General features: G+C 42.0%; 1 protein-coding gene across 2 annotated transcripts in view; it reads left to right on the top strand.

Annotated features, from left to right (window-relative positions):
- Nucleotides 1-17,554, top strand: part of FBXL7 (F-box and leucine rich repeat protein 7) — a 319,270-nt gene extending 301,716 nt beyond the window's left edge. The window contains exons 3-4 of one of the 2 annotated variants that reach the window (XM_079796486.1): nt 10,605-11,216; nt 16,721-17,554. In XM_079796486.1, the coding sequence (XP_079652612.1) occupies nt 10,605-11,216; nt 16,721-17,424 (1,316 nt within the window). In that variant the 3' untranslated portion in view covers nt 17,425-17,554. Of the gene's footprint in view, nt 1-10,604; nt 11,217-16,646 lie in introns of both variants that reach the window. The other variant, XM_079796485.1, reaches the window with a different exon arrangement.
- The last annotated feature ends 257 nt before the right edge of the window (nt 17,555-17,811 follow it).

Genomic DNA, 17,811 nt, shown 5'->3' with positions numbered 1-17,811 from the left:
AAAATTTTAAGGAAAACTCAAGACACCAGCCTGGAATATCATGTCCGAGTGTTCACATTTGCTGATAAAATAGAGCATTTTAAGTTCAGAATTAAATTTATGAAGGTAGACAAAGTGGTCCACCTATGCAAGCAGGGTAGGGATCTCAATATGGTTTGGAGGAAACCAAGGGAAGAATGAAGAGGGCAGGATGGAGGGGATGAGGTTACCTCCCAATCTACTCATGAGCCCCTACCCCCACCCTGACCCATGTCACAAGATCAAGAGATAGCTTCCTAGAACTGTAACTTACTGAATAGGAAACACCCTAGTATACAAAATACAGTAGTTCCTCCTTATCCACAGTTTCTATTTCCATGGTTTCAGTTACCCACAATCAACCATGGTCCAAAAATATTAAATGGAAATTTTCAAAAATAAACAACCTATGTTTTAAATTGCATTCCACTCTGAGTAGCATGATTAAATCTCATGCAGTCCTGCTCCATCCCACCTGGGACGTGAATCATCCCTTTGTCCAGCGTCTTCTTGCTGTATATGTCCCCCACCCATTTAGTAGCCATCTCAGTTATCAGATTGCTTATCAGAAGGACAGTGAGCCACATTCACATAACTTTTATTACAGTATATTGTTATAGTTGTTTTCTTTTATTATTAGTTATTGTTGTTCATCTCTTACTGTGCCTAATTTTTAAATTAAATCTCATCATAGGTATGTATAGGAAAAAACATAGCATAGTTAAGGTTTGGTATCCACTGGGGGTCTTGGAACGTATCCCGCAGGGATAAAAGAAGTCAACTGTATCAATATAGATGATGAGCCAGCCTGGCCGGCATGGCTCAGTGGTTGAGCTCTGACATATGAATCAGGAGGTCACAGTTCGATTCCTGGTCAAGGCATATGCCTAGGTTGTGGGCTCGATCCCCAATGTGGGGTGTGCAGAAGGCAGCTGATCAATGACTCTCTCTCATCATTGATGTTTCTACCTTTCTCTCTCTCCTTTCCTCTCTGAAATCAATAAAAATATTTTTTAAGAAAAAATAAATGATGAACCAGAATCGACCATTCTGTTTGCTTTGTAAGTTTCAAATTTGGTTAAAAGGGAACTAAAAGCACAAGTTGAACAGGAAATAATCCTGGCTAGAATCATCTCCAATGTTTTAAATATATACTTCCTCCCCTACCAGTTCCCAGCCTCCACTCCAAGCATTTTTTTTTAATGATCTTGGGACTAAGTGGGAGCTTTAAATACTAGTACGGATTAATGCCACAAGTTATCAAGAGGAGCTACGTTTTAGATTTATTTTTTTAATCTTGATCCAAATACTATTAAGAGATATATTAAAAAATATAAACATATATATACCTTTCTAAAGAGAAATATGACCCAGAAATTATAGATGGGTTGAGAGATGGGCGAACTGGAAAGTTAATGAAAGGTCCTCATTCTACAGAGAAATAGCTATGCAGTTGGTGTGGACGGTTTTCCCAGAAGTATTTCACTTTGTTTGAATTCTACTCTGCAACTGAATTGCCAAATGGTTATTAATTTCCCTTTAAAATAAGGGCTTTCTAAAAAAGATTGTGATTTAAGTTTTGAAAAATGACATAGTCTAGAATGGGAAGACCATGTGAGCCAGCCATGTAAAGTCCCATCCCCCAAGAGCCAGGAGTCCATCGAAAAGTCAGTTTTTGTGCTTCTGAATAGTGGTCTTTTCACTGGAAATGCCCTACCCTGTAGGATGGCCCTGGGGTCTCTCAGGAGAGATTATGAACTTGGACTGTAGTAGGCTCAGGGGACTCCACATGCAAAATGTGTGCCAGGTCAGTGACAGGTACTCATCCACCTACCAGGATACAGAGACCCCTAGCAGGTAAATTAAGCAAAAATAAATTTTTAAATCCTCACTTGATGCTATTTTTCCATTGATTTTTAGAGAAAGTGGAAGAGAGAGGCAAAGACAGAGAAATATTGATGTGGAGAAACACATTGATCGGTTGCCTCCTGCACACACCCTGATCAGGGCCTGGGGCCGGGGAGGAAGCCTGCAACCAAGGTGCATGCCCATGATTTTGGTGCATGACCAGAATCGAACCCATGACCCTTCGGTCCACAGGCTGATACTCTATCCACTGAGCCAAACCAGCTAAGGCAATAAAGCAATTTTAATGTACTAATTCCTTTAGTTGTTACCTTTTCTATTTGACAATACAGTCTAGAGAGAATGAGATGTTTTCCTGAGATCATTTGGCCATTGGTTTTCCCAAGTATTTAAAAATGACAATAGAGATACTGCATGTATGAATCAATATTTATATAGAACTTAGAACAGTGTCTTATACATAATAAATCCTTTATACATATTTTTACATTAAAAGAAATTATTGTAAATAATTTAAACAATGGTGGATTACATTTTCAAATAGCTAAGGAAATGCAAGGATTTGCTCTGCTTTAAGAACATTCTGATGAATTATTGATCTTTTACATGTTTATACATTTAGTGCAATTTCTCTTCTTTCTCACTAGAAAGTTGAATTTGTGAAATAGACTGCCGCTCCCTGTGGGACCTGCTTTTGCTGTGAACTGAAAATTTATAAGTTTCTCTTTACCAGAATCTAAATTCAATACTATACTAGGGGTCGAGCTTTGAAAGATGCAAACGTTGGAATTTCGTAACTGTTCATGGGGAAATAAGGCAAAAGCATTATCTGACAATTGGAGATAGAAAATAATTAAGGCTGCCATATAAAGTGCAACTTGAAGGTTGAAAATATAGATTTCTGGTCTTTTCATGAAAATCTGTGTGTTTCTGCTCTTGTCAAGACAAGAGCTGGCTCACTGCCCCAGCTTTGCAAAGTGACTCTGGAGGACAGTGAATAAATATGACTGTCTCTCCCACACTGTGCAGGAAAAGCCAGCTCTGATCACTACAAGTGATGTGTGAATCAGTTGGAGGGGGGGGGGTGTCGACAGGGCGGGAAGAGTTCCTGTTCCATCTTTGGTGATTAAACTTTAACAGAATAAGTCTTAAAATTCTAGGCAATGTAAAAGAGTTATTCTTTTTTATTTATTGTGCATTTCGTGTTTTTTGTTTTGGGGGTTTTTTTTGTTGTTTTTTAACTTTACTTTCATTGTTGGAACTATTACAGATGTCCCTATCCTCCCCCCTTTACCCATTCATGTTTTATTATGATTAGGAGTGAGCAGTGATGCGAGTAATCTATAATAGCAAGTATCATGAAAACAAAAGCACCGAGAATCTGGCTATTGGGCCCTTCAGATGATAGGTGCTACAAGAGATTGTTTTTGTGTGTGCAGGTGTCTTTTTAAATATCTTCTGAGTAAATTAATCTTACTAAGTTAAGTGTATGTACAGCCTTCAGCCTAAATTCAGTGGAGGGGAAGAGAAAAAAAAGACCTAAAAATAAAATGTTGATGAAGCACAGAGGCGTTCCAACTTCTTCTTCAATCTGAAACATCTGGTTCTTCCAAGTAGTTCCTATAAAATATTTCCAACCAGAACCAAAAAGAAACTGAAAAGGATTTGTTACAGGTCCAAGCAAAGGGCATCCCCTTTGGTGCAGTAGTTGAATGCTTTCTGGATGGCTGAATCCAAGTGAAGCTCTGAACTGACTCAGACATGAATGAGAGAGCACCTGGCCTCAAGGTGCTCACAGTCTAGTGGGTGGAGAGACACTGTGGGAAAAGGGCTATGGTGCAGACATATTTGAATTCAATGGAAACACTAAAAGTAGCTAAGTAATTCAGCCTGGGTGCAAGGCTTGACAGGGAAGCTCATGTCCTACCTGGGACTTGAGAAGTGACTGAGAATCCACCAGTTAGTCTGGAGGAATAGATCGTCTGGGCCTGGGGAACAACATGAGCAGAGGCTCAGATTTGTAAATTTTGGGGACTAAACCAGAGGCTAACAGAGAAGTGTTAAGGAGGAAGCCCTTGGGGAACCCCAGTGGATAAGTGGTAAACCACAAAGAGTGTGAGCAAACAACACCTGAGAAGGAGAAAAGAAAAACAGAACAGAGAATGGTGGTGCAAGAGCCACGGGAGACATTTCAAGGAGAGAGCAGCTCACGTTGTCATAGAAAAACATATTTATTAAGTAAACTATGAGAAAGGGCTTTCACAATGACAGTATTCTTTTACCAATAAATGCAATGGCCATATTTTGCTCACCCGGTGTTAGTACGTTATGCGCTAACTGTGGATCTTTATTTTTATTCCACCCGCTTCTTCTCCCCAACCCCTCCCGCTGACATGAAAAACATTGCAAAGGTTTTTGGAGATAACAGTAAGGAATTTATAAAGATGGCACTATGCCAGGGAACTCAGAATAACATGCCCCTAAAACCATAGCCAGAGAGCAGGAGGGTGCAGAATTTCTTCCCTACAAAGTCCTCAGTAGAGGTTGTATCATTTTTCTTCGATGCCTCTGCCAACAATGTCACTTTTTCCACGGAGTCCACCTAACTACACTGCGAAGTGGGTGGAATTATGTCCACTTTACAAAAGGGGAACCTGTGGCTCATGGATTTCATTGACCTGCCTGAGAGGATGCCAGTTGCACATAGTAGAGCAGAAGAGAAAGGAATTCAGCTTCATCTGTTCCATGTTCTTTCCACCTGAACAGCATTTCCTGAACTTCAGACACTTAAAAATGCTGTTATGATTGTTGTCATATCTACTCATCCCCTACACTATTATTCGCTCAATATTTTTAAAAGTAAACATTAACTTAATGTTTACTTTGAAAAACCAAATATTCCAACATTACCTTACTTGGAAAACCAGTATCACTTACCATAAATAGAAGATGATTGTTAAAATAAAAACAAATTCTATTGAAAAATAAAAACCCAAAGTAGTAAGAATGTTATTAAATGCTAGCTATATGCTGCTATCTGTCAATGACCTTGAATCTGAAGCCTGCTTTAAAAAAAAAAAAAAAAAGGAAGGTTAATAAATGTTGAAAGGGATTCTAAAAGCATGCGCTACCCTTGCCTTTGAGAAGGTTAGCATCTAACAGCATGGTACTCTCTCTCAGAGATTAAACATCCTGCTTTTCATTGGAAAAATAAATAAGATACGATCATCTCCCTTTGGCATGTTACGTTAAGAAAAAGGATGGTACCAAGAAGTTATCCTTTCAAGGCTGAGGAAAGCCATAAGGAGGCTGATGAATGATAATAATCCAGGGCTCATAGTTTCTCAGGCCACCTGATATTTTGTCAAGCATAAATTTCCTAAAAGATTATTTCTAGATATTTGTGTTACAAAGTCCAAAGATGCCATTCTGTACATTTCATTGGTTATATTTATGACTTTTAGAACAATGTGGCTTAATAGTTTCCTTAGCAATAACTAATTTCCTTCTATAGGAGCTAAAGGGTAAAATGGAATCCCTGCTCTCAGTTCAGTTCAGAGTCAGAAACTGGATAACATGGTGGCCAGGCATAGATACGGAGCCAGGCATTGGACTGGACCATATACCCTGATATTAGAGGAGCCTCCTCCTCCTCCTCAAGATATCAGGGATCAATCACCATATTTCTGCTCTCATGGGACTAGTCCAGGTGACTGACAAAGCAGGTGTTTTGTTCTTGGACAGAGTCTTAGTCATAATCTGATCCTGGAGTGATGTTACCAACAAGAACCCTGTAATCTTGAAGGTAAAGCCTCCAGGGAAAAATGCAAGATAATCTGGTCTATATACTGTAGATTTCCACTTTAGAGCAACCAATTCCTGAAATAAGTCCTAGGTGTGTATATAAAGTGAACCACATTAAGAAAAAATATTTTGAAATAAAACAAGAAGAAAAAAGATCCTTCAGATGGTATTTTTCTTCACTCGCTGAGTTTTATAGATGTATTTTTTTTAAAGCTTGAGTTTAAGCTAAGAAAAGAAACCTTGCTTTTTATGGCAAGAGTTCTTGAGTAGAAAGACCACTTATAATGGAAAGCATCTTGCACCAGAGTTTTAGTAATCAGAGGGGGAACACGCAGAGTAGCTTTGTAAATTTTGACTTTGAAAGGCCAGTGTAATGTAAATATGACTTCCTAGAGTGTAAACAGCAGTGGTTTGAAAATAAAAACTTGTACAAAACAGGCAGCTATCTAGTTAGAAGAAAATGTGTCTAATAAGCATGTGTGTATGAGATGCCTTGAATATTTTCTACTATACTGTAATTACTAAAGATGTAAAATTTCCAGGACTCTGAAACCATGAGAAAAAGAGTTTATAGGGTTTTTTTTCCTCCCAGAAAAAAGACAGCTATGCTTTTCGGTATTCTTTACATATTTAAAGTAACTTAAGAACACAAATCATAGTGTTCTCATGTAAATTACATACTTGGAAATGTTTTCAATTATTAATGGAGCCACAAGCTCTTAAAATTTAAAGAATCAACGATCTCTTAGACAACGGTTGAGAATATCAATATAAAAAGTATAATTATATTTATTGGATTTAGGATCTCTATTGTGTTATAGATTATATTCTTTTCGAGAAAATCCAAAAGCTCAACAAAAATATGATTTAATTACAATGTTTTTCACTCACTACCAGGAGCTTCTGTATCCATTGTCTTCAGCTGACACTTATGAAAACTGACTTTTTTCCCAGACATGTACAAACTTTTCTATCCTTTACCATCCTGGATTTTGTGTGATTTGGGTGCATTCTCAATATGGAGTCATTTTTCTCTCTGCCTAAAGGATTGGAGAGGTCAGAGTCTAGGTTGAGGATGTACTTTAATGGGACTGTGGTGGATGCAGAAAGGAGGTGGGCTAGAAACTTGCTTTATAATCCAGTCAAGTGCAAAAACTCCTCCCTTCCTAGACCCCTACTGGGCACTCATGCTGCAGTAACAATGTGTGTTAAATGATCCAATGAAGGAAGGAATCATTGCTTTCTTTTCTGCCTATAAATCTGTATTCTAAGAATCTGCAGCAGCCCAGGGATTTTAACACCCAGTCTCTATCCCTGTGTATTCCTTGCAGTCCAACTGTATATTTTTCTACAGATATCAGTGCTATGTGGTTGGGTGTTTTTTCGTTGTAGTTCTATTTCAGTCTTTTGAGTATATCCACCTTCTCAATATCATTAAGAGACACAATTAGACACAAAATTATGTCCTATTGAAAAAGTGTGTGATCATTTCCTCTTTAAATTCTCCCATTCTATTTTCATGATACTTGCATGTTTATCTCTTTCTTGGAGTCTTACACATTCATAACTGGCAACTTCTTTTCTAATCCTTGTATTTGTAATTAACCAGACCTGTCCTTTACTTGTAAAATTTTCCTCTAATAGCTTTATCTATCTTTCTGTCCATCCTTCCATGTGCTCGTCCATCCTATCACAAAATAATCTGTAGAGCCTACCTTTAAAAGATTACATTATCAATTCATGTACTTATTCTTGAAAAAAAAATATTTGCTCCAAGAATGTCTGCAGGGAAAACAGTGGTCTTGGTACATAAAAAGGCCTCTTGCCTTTTACATTTTGGAAATATTTTATATGTTCTGAAGATATATTCCTCTCCTGAGAGTTTGGGTATTCCTTTTCCTGACATTCCAAGAGGCATCTTAGCTTCACATAAATGATTGAGAGCCTTTTGTGTACACTTCCTTGCAATGTTTCTTGCCAAGAATGCTTTGTGGGTGATATCTGCTCCTGTGGTGATGTGGATGCCACAGAAGCAGCAGGCAGAGAAGGCTGTTAAACAGACTACTATGTGCCATTTCATTATGAGCAACATGTCCAGTTACCAAGAGGACTTCTGAGATTTTTAGGACACTTGATGCAGCCATCAATGAATTTAATGTTTGATAGAAGCTTTTGAAAATGTATATTTCACTTAGCACATATTGCAAGTTCTATTATTTTCCCTGCTCAAAATAATGTCTGGCAGTATGGAGACCTTCCATATACTATCCTTCCTTCACCATTTGCCTAGGGGAGAAGGTATAGAAAGATATAATGTAATGGCTAAGTTTTATATAAATGTATACAATGTGTTAAAATTAGCAATAATATCCTCTCAGAATTATTCTCAAATTGTGTTTTAGCCCAAAACATATCACCTTAGTGATACGGGCAGATTTTGCCCTCAAGACATCAGATAGGTAGAAATTCGCTTTGGAATGGGTATTCAGATATGAAAATAAGTTCATACCTACAAAATATTCCAAATTCATATTCTAAATCCTTATTCTTTCTCTCTGCTTTGTTTATATTACAATGTCATAATGTTTTCGGGAAGTTGAGGTATCCCTTTCCCCACTGAGTGCTGGGGTTGGTGTCCTTATGATATCTTGAGAAAAAAATATGTATTTCTTTTCTTATGAATGATTTAAAATGCACCTGGGATATAAAAGTACATGCCAAGCTAGAAATTGTAATATTTTTAAAACATATAAGTATTTTCATTTAAATCAAGACATTTATGTGCACCTACTATGCACCATAAGCCATATCAGATACCACCAGGCACACATAATAAAACGATTTAATTCTGGTCTCAAAGGAGTTTTTAATGTAATAGAAGGCAGTAATGCTGTGCAACAACTCAAAATTTTAGCTCTCACATCTGTGGCTTCATCTGGGCATTGGTTGCCCCCAGCAGAGCTTGGTTGAGCTTGACTCTCAGCAGCAGGTTGGGACCAGTTCTGTCTGCTCCATTGGCTTCTCCTCATCCTAAGATCAGTGGGCTAGCCAGGCGTGCCCACCCACACCAATGGCTTTGGGCACATCACTTTCCCTGCAATTCACTGGCCAAAGCAAGTCATGTAGCCAAGCCCAGCATCACTAAACTAGGGAGATATCCTCTGCCTGAGAGGAACTATAAAATCTCATGACGAGGGATGTGGGATATAGGAGGCAAAATTGAGAAAAATAATACAATCCAAGCACATTAGGGAAAGATACATTCACAGATACCTATATAATGAGGACTCAAAGGGGAAGGAATTGATTATGTCCCAGAGACACCAGGAAAGTGTTCTTAGAGGGGAAGGCATTTGTGCTCAGTCTCAAAGGGTATTTGTATTTCAAGGGGTATGCAGCAAGGTAGAGAAGACAATAATTCAGAGATGCTCCCTGAGCAAAGTTGTGGACATGTGAAGGGCATTTTCAGTGTTAGGTTTTAAAGCAGTAAACTAAAAGAAGAAAATTATTGCAGTACAAAAAGTATATGCATATGAAAACTACAAATAGACACTCAGTGGAGATGTGGGTGTCAGAATTTTGTGTGTTGTATGTTATTACTGGGAGTTATTTGAAAAAATGAGTGTTTGAAAAGTCCCAAGGTATGAAATGTGGAAAGGCACAGAACTATAGAGTTTTTAAGTCTTTAGAGCTATAATTGGAGCTGGAAATGACTTTGAAATCATCTAGCCCAACTCACTATTTCAGATGAAGAAATTTCTATTTTGGAGAAAAAAACTACTCTATCTACCTTTCAATCTTTTAAAGGTAGGCTCTACGTGTGAGTGTGTGTGTGTGTGTGTGTGTGTGTGTGTGCGCGCAAAATATATAAAATATATAAACATAATTAGAGAAAATAAATGTCTTCCTAGATGAATATATACATTATAATGCAAAATATATAATATAGGTATATTTGTAGAGAATAAATTCTTTCTCATAAATATATATATTGAGATAGGGGGATATGAAGTGAACAGACTCCTTAGAGTAGTATTCTGAAGAACATAACTCCTCATAAACTTAACACCACTGTGTCCTCATCAAATGATCTGCTTGGTTCCAAGGACCAAATTTAACTCACATTATTTAAATGCAAAGGGAAGGGGTTATTAGTAAGAAGAAAAAATAAATATGGCCATGTATACTCAAGGCTTAGAAGTACCAACCTGAAATCTAACAAAGGAAAGGGGTGCTCCCCAGACCTGGGTCCCCTTGTTTGGGGTTCAGTTATCAAAAGGTGGGGGAGACAGATGCTAGGGGGCAGGTGAGGGCAAAGATAACAAAATTTTTTTACACCCACTGGCCCAACTTCCTTTCTGAAACTCATGCTCCTCATTTGTAAATGAAGCATATTTTCTGCCTAACCGAAATATAATTAGGAAACTAAATCAGTTTGTGTTCATGATCTATGAAGTGTCCCTCCAGCATAGAAATAATGAAACTTTGAAGTTGTGCCCTTTAGATACTCACCATTAATTGTAGATCCGAGGTCAGCGAACTATGGCCCGCAGGCCAAACCCAGCTGGTTTGTTCTTAAAAAACGAAGTTTATTGCCGCGACCACGCCTATTCCTTTACATATTGTTTATAGCAGCTTTTTGCACAACACTGGGGTTGAGTAATTGCCACGGAGACTGGGCCCATCTGGCCTGCAGGGCCTCCGATATTTCAGATCTGGCCCCTTGGGGAAAAGTTTGCCCATCCCTGGTGCAGAAGATGAGCTCCTCTCTGAAACTGACCCTTGCATGAGCTTCTGCTTCTGGTGATGGATTCAGCAGGGTCCGCCCTGGATGGGTATCCGTGGAATGAGAGGGTCACCCGCATTCGCCTCCTTCTGGGGCCGTCACTAACCCTTTGCTCTCTGTCCTTTGCCAGACTCCGACCTGAGCATGCGCACCCTGAGCACGCCCAGCCCAGCCCTGATATGTCCACCGAACCTGCCGGGATTTCAGAATGGAAGGGGCTCATCCACCTCCTCGTCCTCCATCACGGGGGAGACGGTGGCCATGGTCCACTCCCCGCCCCCGACCCGCCTCACCCACCCGCTCATCCGGCTGGCCTCCAGGCCCCAGAAGGAGCAGGCCAGCATCGAGCGGCTCCCGGACCACTCCATGGTCCACATCTTCTCCTTCCTGCCCACCAACCAGCTGTGCCGCTGCGCCCGCGTGTGCCGCCGCTGGTACAACCTGGCCTGGGACCCGCGGCTCTGGAGGACTATCCGCCTGACGGGCGAGACCATCAACGTGGACCGCGCCCTCAAGGTGCTGACCCGCAGGCTGTGCCAGGACACACCCAACGTCTGTCTCATGCTGGAAACCGTGACTGTCAGTGGCTGCCGGCGGCTCACGGACAGAGGGCTCTACACCATCGCCCAGTGCTGCCCGGAGCTCAGGCGCCTGGAAGTCTCAGGCTGTTACAACATCTCCAACGAGGCCGTGTTTGACGTGGTGTCCCTCTGCCCGAACCTGGAGCACCTGGATGTGTCAGGTAAAGGGCAGCTGACCTCCCACCCGAGGGACTTCCCAAGGCACCATCCGAAAGCAACAGACCACGTTGCCACCTTGGGAGGGGCCACTTCTTGATGACCATTAAAGACGGAGAGTTAGGTGGGAAGGAGCTGACTTCCATAGAATCTGTCTCTATGTAATCATGATGCTGGAGGCCAGGGGTATCTCTTCCATCAATAATGTCCACTTCTTAGGAGAACTAGAGGCATCTTGGGTCTGGCTCTTCCAAGTTAGCAAGACTTTTCAATGTCTGTTCTCCCCCATAACTCCCAGTTATTTCAGAGCAACCTTAGATCATGGGGACCAAGTATCCAATCACAGGCACAGGTCCTTATGTCCCTGGGTTATTGTTCTATAGAGCCCGAGAGCTGTGCTGTGGGCCGCGCTCATGATTGCCAATTTGCAGACATTGGAGAAAACCCATCCTGGCCAAGTGTCTTCTTATATTTCACCCCAAGTCTCCTCACCTTGTGGGTTGATTTTGTATCTTTCGTAAGCAAAATCCTCAAACCCATAGTGCAAAAGTAAGGCCTATTGAGTTGGGGCCTTTAGTTCTTTTAAAACCTGAGGGAGATCCCAGCATGGCTGCTTTGCTCTAAAGCCTCTTTCAGGCAGGAAGAATCAAAACCCAGACTCACCCTTTGGCGCCAGATGTGGATCCGGCCAGACTAACAGCTTCTCTTTATCTCATCTGTTGCCCAGTGAAAAGATGAACATTCGAGAAGCTGAAGTGTGTAAGATGCATCAGGGAGTTAAAGAAATGAACAGCAGGAGCCACAACCTCAGGGATAGTTGGGGAGGGGTCAAGAAGTGAAAACCACTGGGACTGGCAAATAAACAGAATTTGGGATTTACAAGCATCTGAGGTAAATGATACCCTGAAAAAAAAAAAAAAAAAAAAAAAAACCCTGAGGTAAAAGCCAGTTCTCTCCGTTTGCTCTCTCTTTCAAAAGCCGACATCTGAAAATATTTCAGATGACAGTCAATTACTTTTTGCAGATTCTTTCCCTTGCTGGCAAGCGACTGTTTGCTCCCCGCTTCAGCTGGCGTCAGTACAAAACCATAGTAACCGTATGTTCAGTCCTGAGCAGCCATCGGCATAATGAAGCAGGAAACCGAGAGGTTTTCTTACATTTTTTTTCCTCCAAGGAATTCTGGAAAGAGAAAGCATTGTGATGTGGTGGAAACTAATTTCAAAACCTTGTGATTTGGGACAATTCTCAGCTTCCTCTAGATGTCTTTCATCTTCAGTTAAAAAAAAAAAAAGACAAAGGGATTGGATTCTAACATTCTAAGATTCTGGGCATTGTGGACCTCTTTTATAAACACCTCATTTTCTTTTCCTTCCTCCAATTAGAAAATGATTTCTTTTTGGAACCCCCATCTTCATTGAAGGGACTCCCCATACACCTCTGATACAGGCTGCAAACAATTGTGCCCTCTCTTTTGGAGTCCTATTGAAATTCAATGCAAAAACTACTTTGGCTTGTTAAGAATGGAAATACCTGGGCTTCTAGCCTGAGTGAGTGGGTCCTGCTTAGCCCCTGTGACTAACTGGTATGTAAGTCTTAATGCCCTTCCTCTATAGTAATCTGACTTTTTGGAAGTCCATATGTATTTGTATAGGGCCTCATATGTCTCCCAAAGCCCTCCTGTGATATGTGTACATCAAGCATGTCAAACTCAAAGGCTAACACAGGCCAAATAAACAAGGTTTAAGTTTATGTGGGCCGCAAAAAAAAAAAAAGCTTCAATATTCATAGAAACGTAGGTGTATTTCGAAAAGTATAGTATATAAAAAACAAAAAGAATAAGAATAATGATAACATTAATGTTTTCTTCCTGACACTTGGCTTCTCTTCCTCTGCTACGATCTTTCCTACTTCAGGGGAAATCTTGTTCGCAGTGATTACTTTCCAAACTGACCCAAGGTGAATGTCCGTAATTCTGGATCTGGCAGGAGACTTATTTCCTTTCATAATTGTAAATAACTGCTCACACCATTATATTGGTTGGGCCGCAAAAATATTCATTGTGCGCCGCATGTGGCCTGCAGGCCACGAGTTTGACATGCTTGGTGTACATAGAGCCCATAACAAGGGGAATCTGTAACTTGCCAAAATACAGAATTTCAGATATTGGCTGGGGGGTAGAGAGGGGCTTTTCAGGTAGATGGACTTGAAAGATCTAACAAACCATAAGGATGAATCTGTTATCACAGAGGTGCCCTCCATTTCTGAGAGAATCTGGGAATTGCTACATTGATACCGGGAGCAGCCGGAGGGCTGCCAGAGGTGATCTCATCTATGTCTTGTTCTCCTTGGTTCTTACAGCTGGGCTCTGACAGTGGCCACCTTCTCAAAGACAATAAGCTTGACTGTGGAAGACTCATTGCTGGTCTAGATCTTAATCCCCCTGAGGACATGAGAGACTTCCTCTCCCATCCCCAGCAATGCAGAAAAGGCCCACCTTGAAAGTTATCTTTTGGAGTCATTGAAAGTAACTATAACTAGCTATAGTGTTTTCTTAATTATCACATATCACCTTTTATAAATGTTTAGTCAGGGTTCTCCAGAGAAACAGAACCAACAGTGGATCAGGAGTCGAGAAACTTTGCCCTAGTCTGGCTGTACAAGTAACACTCTCACTGAGCCTGAGATGTTCCCTCTTTAAAAAACGAAGGTTATATAGGATGATTTCTAAGGTTCTTGCTATGTCTGTAATGTATGACTGCATGAAATAGCCATAGATGTCACCTACAGAGCCATGGACCAGTTTCTTTTCAACCCAAACTTAGCAGATCTGTAAAAAATTAAGGCTAACGTTAAAATTAAAAATTATTGATCTAAAGTAGTATAAGCATATCACAATAGTTTATTTACCAAAACTGAGCTAAATTGGTATTTCATTAAATTTGGAACTATTTTTTACAAACAATGCCTAAATTTCCTTGGACCAAATACAGTATCTTTCCTGGATTTTGCTAGATATTTTAACTATATATGGAACAAAGTTTGTCATGTACTCTTGAAAAACAAAGTACCTTCCCAGGTGTCAGGGATGGGCAGCCACTACAGTGGATACATAAATTCAGTATAAGCAGGAGTACAGTCAACCTAGAAAAAGAAACTCAAAACAAAGGAAGATTTCAAAGCCAAAGTTCAGGGGTACCACCACGGAGCCCACTGGAGCAGCATGGGCCGCCTCTGACGAGTCGCATCTTTGTTCTCCAGTGTTACATTGTATGCTTTACTTCTTCCTGAAATTCTTTGACTTGGTAGCACGTGGCTTTTGAGCCATGTTATTCCCAGGACCTGAATTTTACACGCATTTCCTGGGCAGCCTGCCAAATAGTGGGAGGAAAGTCCCAGCTAGTACTCTAGTGCAGCTGCTTGGAAGCCTTGGATGTAAGTGAGAAACACAGAGGTGCCCGAGGTGAGGCACCTGGCTTAAGACATGCCAGAGGGATTCGGGTAGAGCAGAGAGAAAGTGAGCAGTCTATGTAGTGTAATAAACTATATCTACATATGCATTTATTTATATACTATATAGACTATGCATACCAATTATTTATACTTACACACTAAAAATATACTGTACACATTTACATGGTAATGTATAGTGAACTTAATTACACCATGAAATAAGTATTTCATATATTATATATAAGTATATAATAATTATATGATATATAGTGTAAATATGAATATAATCCTTACACATGCATGTTCTTGAGGGGAAGGGGTTAGAAACAATGCTTAGAGAGGCATCTAAAGATATCTTCCTGAACTTAAATTTCCATATCTGTAAAATGGACTGTTTCAAAAATCAGGTAAGAAAATGTTTATAAAAACTCTTTGTAAACTTCATAATTCAACACAAATGAAAGGCATTATAATAAAATATAGACAACTGTTTTACAATGTAAATATACATCAGCCAGGGTTGAAGTTTTGAGGACATTTAAATGTAGGAAGTTGGATTCTTCTACCTGATCTTCCTATAGAAGACTCTATTCACTCTGTAGGTCATTCATTCATTCATTCATTCTACAGATCCCTAGTGAGCACCAGTGTGATGCAGGTGTGAGGGAAACAGCAATGAACAGCCCAGAGTCCCTTTTCTCAGGAGCTGACATTCCAGAGTGGGGACAGCAAACACTTACATAATCCCACAAAGTGACAGAGACAGAGCGCTGTGAATGAATGGGAGCCAGGCAGGGGATACTGGTTCACACAGGGTAATTACTGGTAGAGAAGAATTGCCCAGTAAACTGACATGTGCTGAGAGACCTAAGGAAGTGGGTTGGGGCCCAAGGAGATCTGGGGGAACCCAGTCCAGTGCACGGACCTGAGGCAGGAGGGAATGTGACAAGTCTGCAAAGAAGTAAGGAGGCCAGTGAGGTCGAAGGAGCAAGAGCCACACTCAGAGTGCACCAGGCGCAAGTCCTTGAGGCCCTTAAGACTGTATTTTACTCTGGGGTATGGGTGCCATTCAGAGGCTTTGAGCAGAGTGACATGATTGCAGTTCTGTTTTTTATAATCTTTCTGGCAGCTGTGAAGAGACTAGAAGGTCGGGGGTGAGGCAGGGCCGGGAGACTGTTTGAGAGGCTAGAACAATAATCCAGATGACACGCTTATTCTTCCTTCACCCAAGAGGATTGAATTGAATCCCCAGATGGTCACCTTGTTAGACTAATAACTACATGTATTTCCCATAGAGTTTTCAGAGTATGTCCCTATCCATTATCTGGCTGCATCCTCATTATCTCCCTATATTGGAGGCACACCAGCTGTTCATTCCTGTTATAAGGAGAGTCTTGAGATAGAAAAGTTAAGCCTCTTGCCTGAAGCCATAAGAAATAGACTTGAACCATGTGTGACTCCCAGTCAGAGCTCTTTCAGCCAAGTCGAGGTCTGGGCCAAGCCTTCTCTCTCATATCACACTTCTTTGGACCAGAGAGCTAGCAGGCCATTACAGGGAAGAAGTAACCTTTACTGAGCTTCCAGGACCAGGGCAAGATATTTGCACACGTCTCATTTCTTCTTCACAGCCACCTTTCAGGGACCATCAACATCCCCATTTTAAGACAAAGAAAATACTCAAAAGGCTTGACTTGCCCAATGTCTTGCCCACTAGAGATGGATCTGGAATTAGAACCATGGCCTTCCTGATTCTAAAGCTCGCAAACCCCCTTAAACTCAAATAATCAAAATAGTGTTTTTTTTAAATCAATGAACAGGAAGAATCCATGCTTGCTTTCCTTCTCTGCAGGGGCCCAGTAGGGAAGGGGATCGGGCTGGGGGAGGGCAGAAAGCTGAGACGTCCCCACCCAGGGCAGACCCCCCCTTCCCCCCCCCCCCCAAATCCCCGCGGTTGCTCTGAGCATGTGTTCTGTCTCTCTGTGTAGGGTGCTCCAAAGTGACCTGCATCAGCTTGACCCGGGAGGCCTCCATTAAACTGTCCCCCTTGCATGGCAAACAGATTTCCATCCGCTACCTGGACATGACGGACTGCTTCGTGCTGGAGGACGAGGGCCTGCACACCATCGCGGCGCACTGCACGCAGCTGACCCACCTGTACCTGCGCCGCTGCGTCCGCCTCACCGACGAGGGCCTGCGCTACCTGATGATCTACTGCCCGTCCATCAAGGAGCTGAGCGTCAGCGACTGCCGCTTCGTCAGCGACTTCGGCCTGCGGGAGATCGCCAAGCTGGAGTCGCGCCTGCGGTACCTCAGCATCGCGCACTGCGGCCGGGTCACCGACGTGGGCATCCGCTACGTGGCCAAGTACTGCAGCAAGCTGCGCTACCTCAACGCGAGGGGCTGCGAGGGCATCACGGACCACGGCGTGGAGTACCTCGCCAAGAACTGCGCCAAGCTCAAGTCCCTGGACATCGGCAAGTGCCCCCTGGTCTCGGACACGGGCCTGGAGTGCCTGGCCCTGAACTGCTTCAATCTCAAGCGGCTCAGCCTCAAGTCCTGCGAGAGCATCACGGGCCAAGGGCTGCAGATCGTGGCGGCCAACTGCTTCGACCTCCAGCTGCTCAACGTCCAGGACTGCGAGGTGTCGGTGGAGGCCCTGCGCTTCGTGAAACGCCACTGCAAGCGCTGCGTCATCGAGCACACCAACCCTGCCTTCTTCTGAAGGGCCGGCTTCCGGCCGGCGCCGATTGCCTACAAACATGAACAAAAGGAAACGTGTGTTCTTAAGGCAGCCTGTGTAAGCACCGACACCCGCTCACAACAGCTCTTTCTTCCAGGAAGGTTCTTAGGCATCTGGCTTTTATTTTCTTCTACTGTCTCGGGGGCAACAGAGGTCATGGGAAGGAAGGGGGTGGGGTGGGCGGGACAAAGGTCTGTTGCAGTAAACGGTGTTGTTGGTCAGGTCAGGTAGATTGCAGGAAGTTTCTGTGCTCACAAAAGATGTACCTCAGAAAGCTGATTCGAGGGCTTTGGAAACATCCCCTTCTGTCTCTGTCTCCCCATTTCCAGGGTTCTACACCCCCCATCCCTCATTTCCTCGCTTCTCTGCCTCCAACAGCAACCATAACACATTATCAGAATAATAATGCT

Source organism: Cnephaeus nilssonii, assembly GCF_951640355.1.
Source record: "Cnephaeus nilssonii genome assembly, chromosome: 2".
In the NCBI taxonomy this organism is placed as follows: domain Eukaryota; kingdom Metazoa; phylum Chordata; class Mammalia; order Chiroptera; family Vespertilionidae; genus Cnephaeus; species Cnephaeus nilssonii.
The sequence above is the reverse complement of the archived record's forward strand: the minus strand, read 5'-3'. Positions and strand labels throughout refer to the sequence as shown.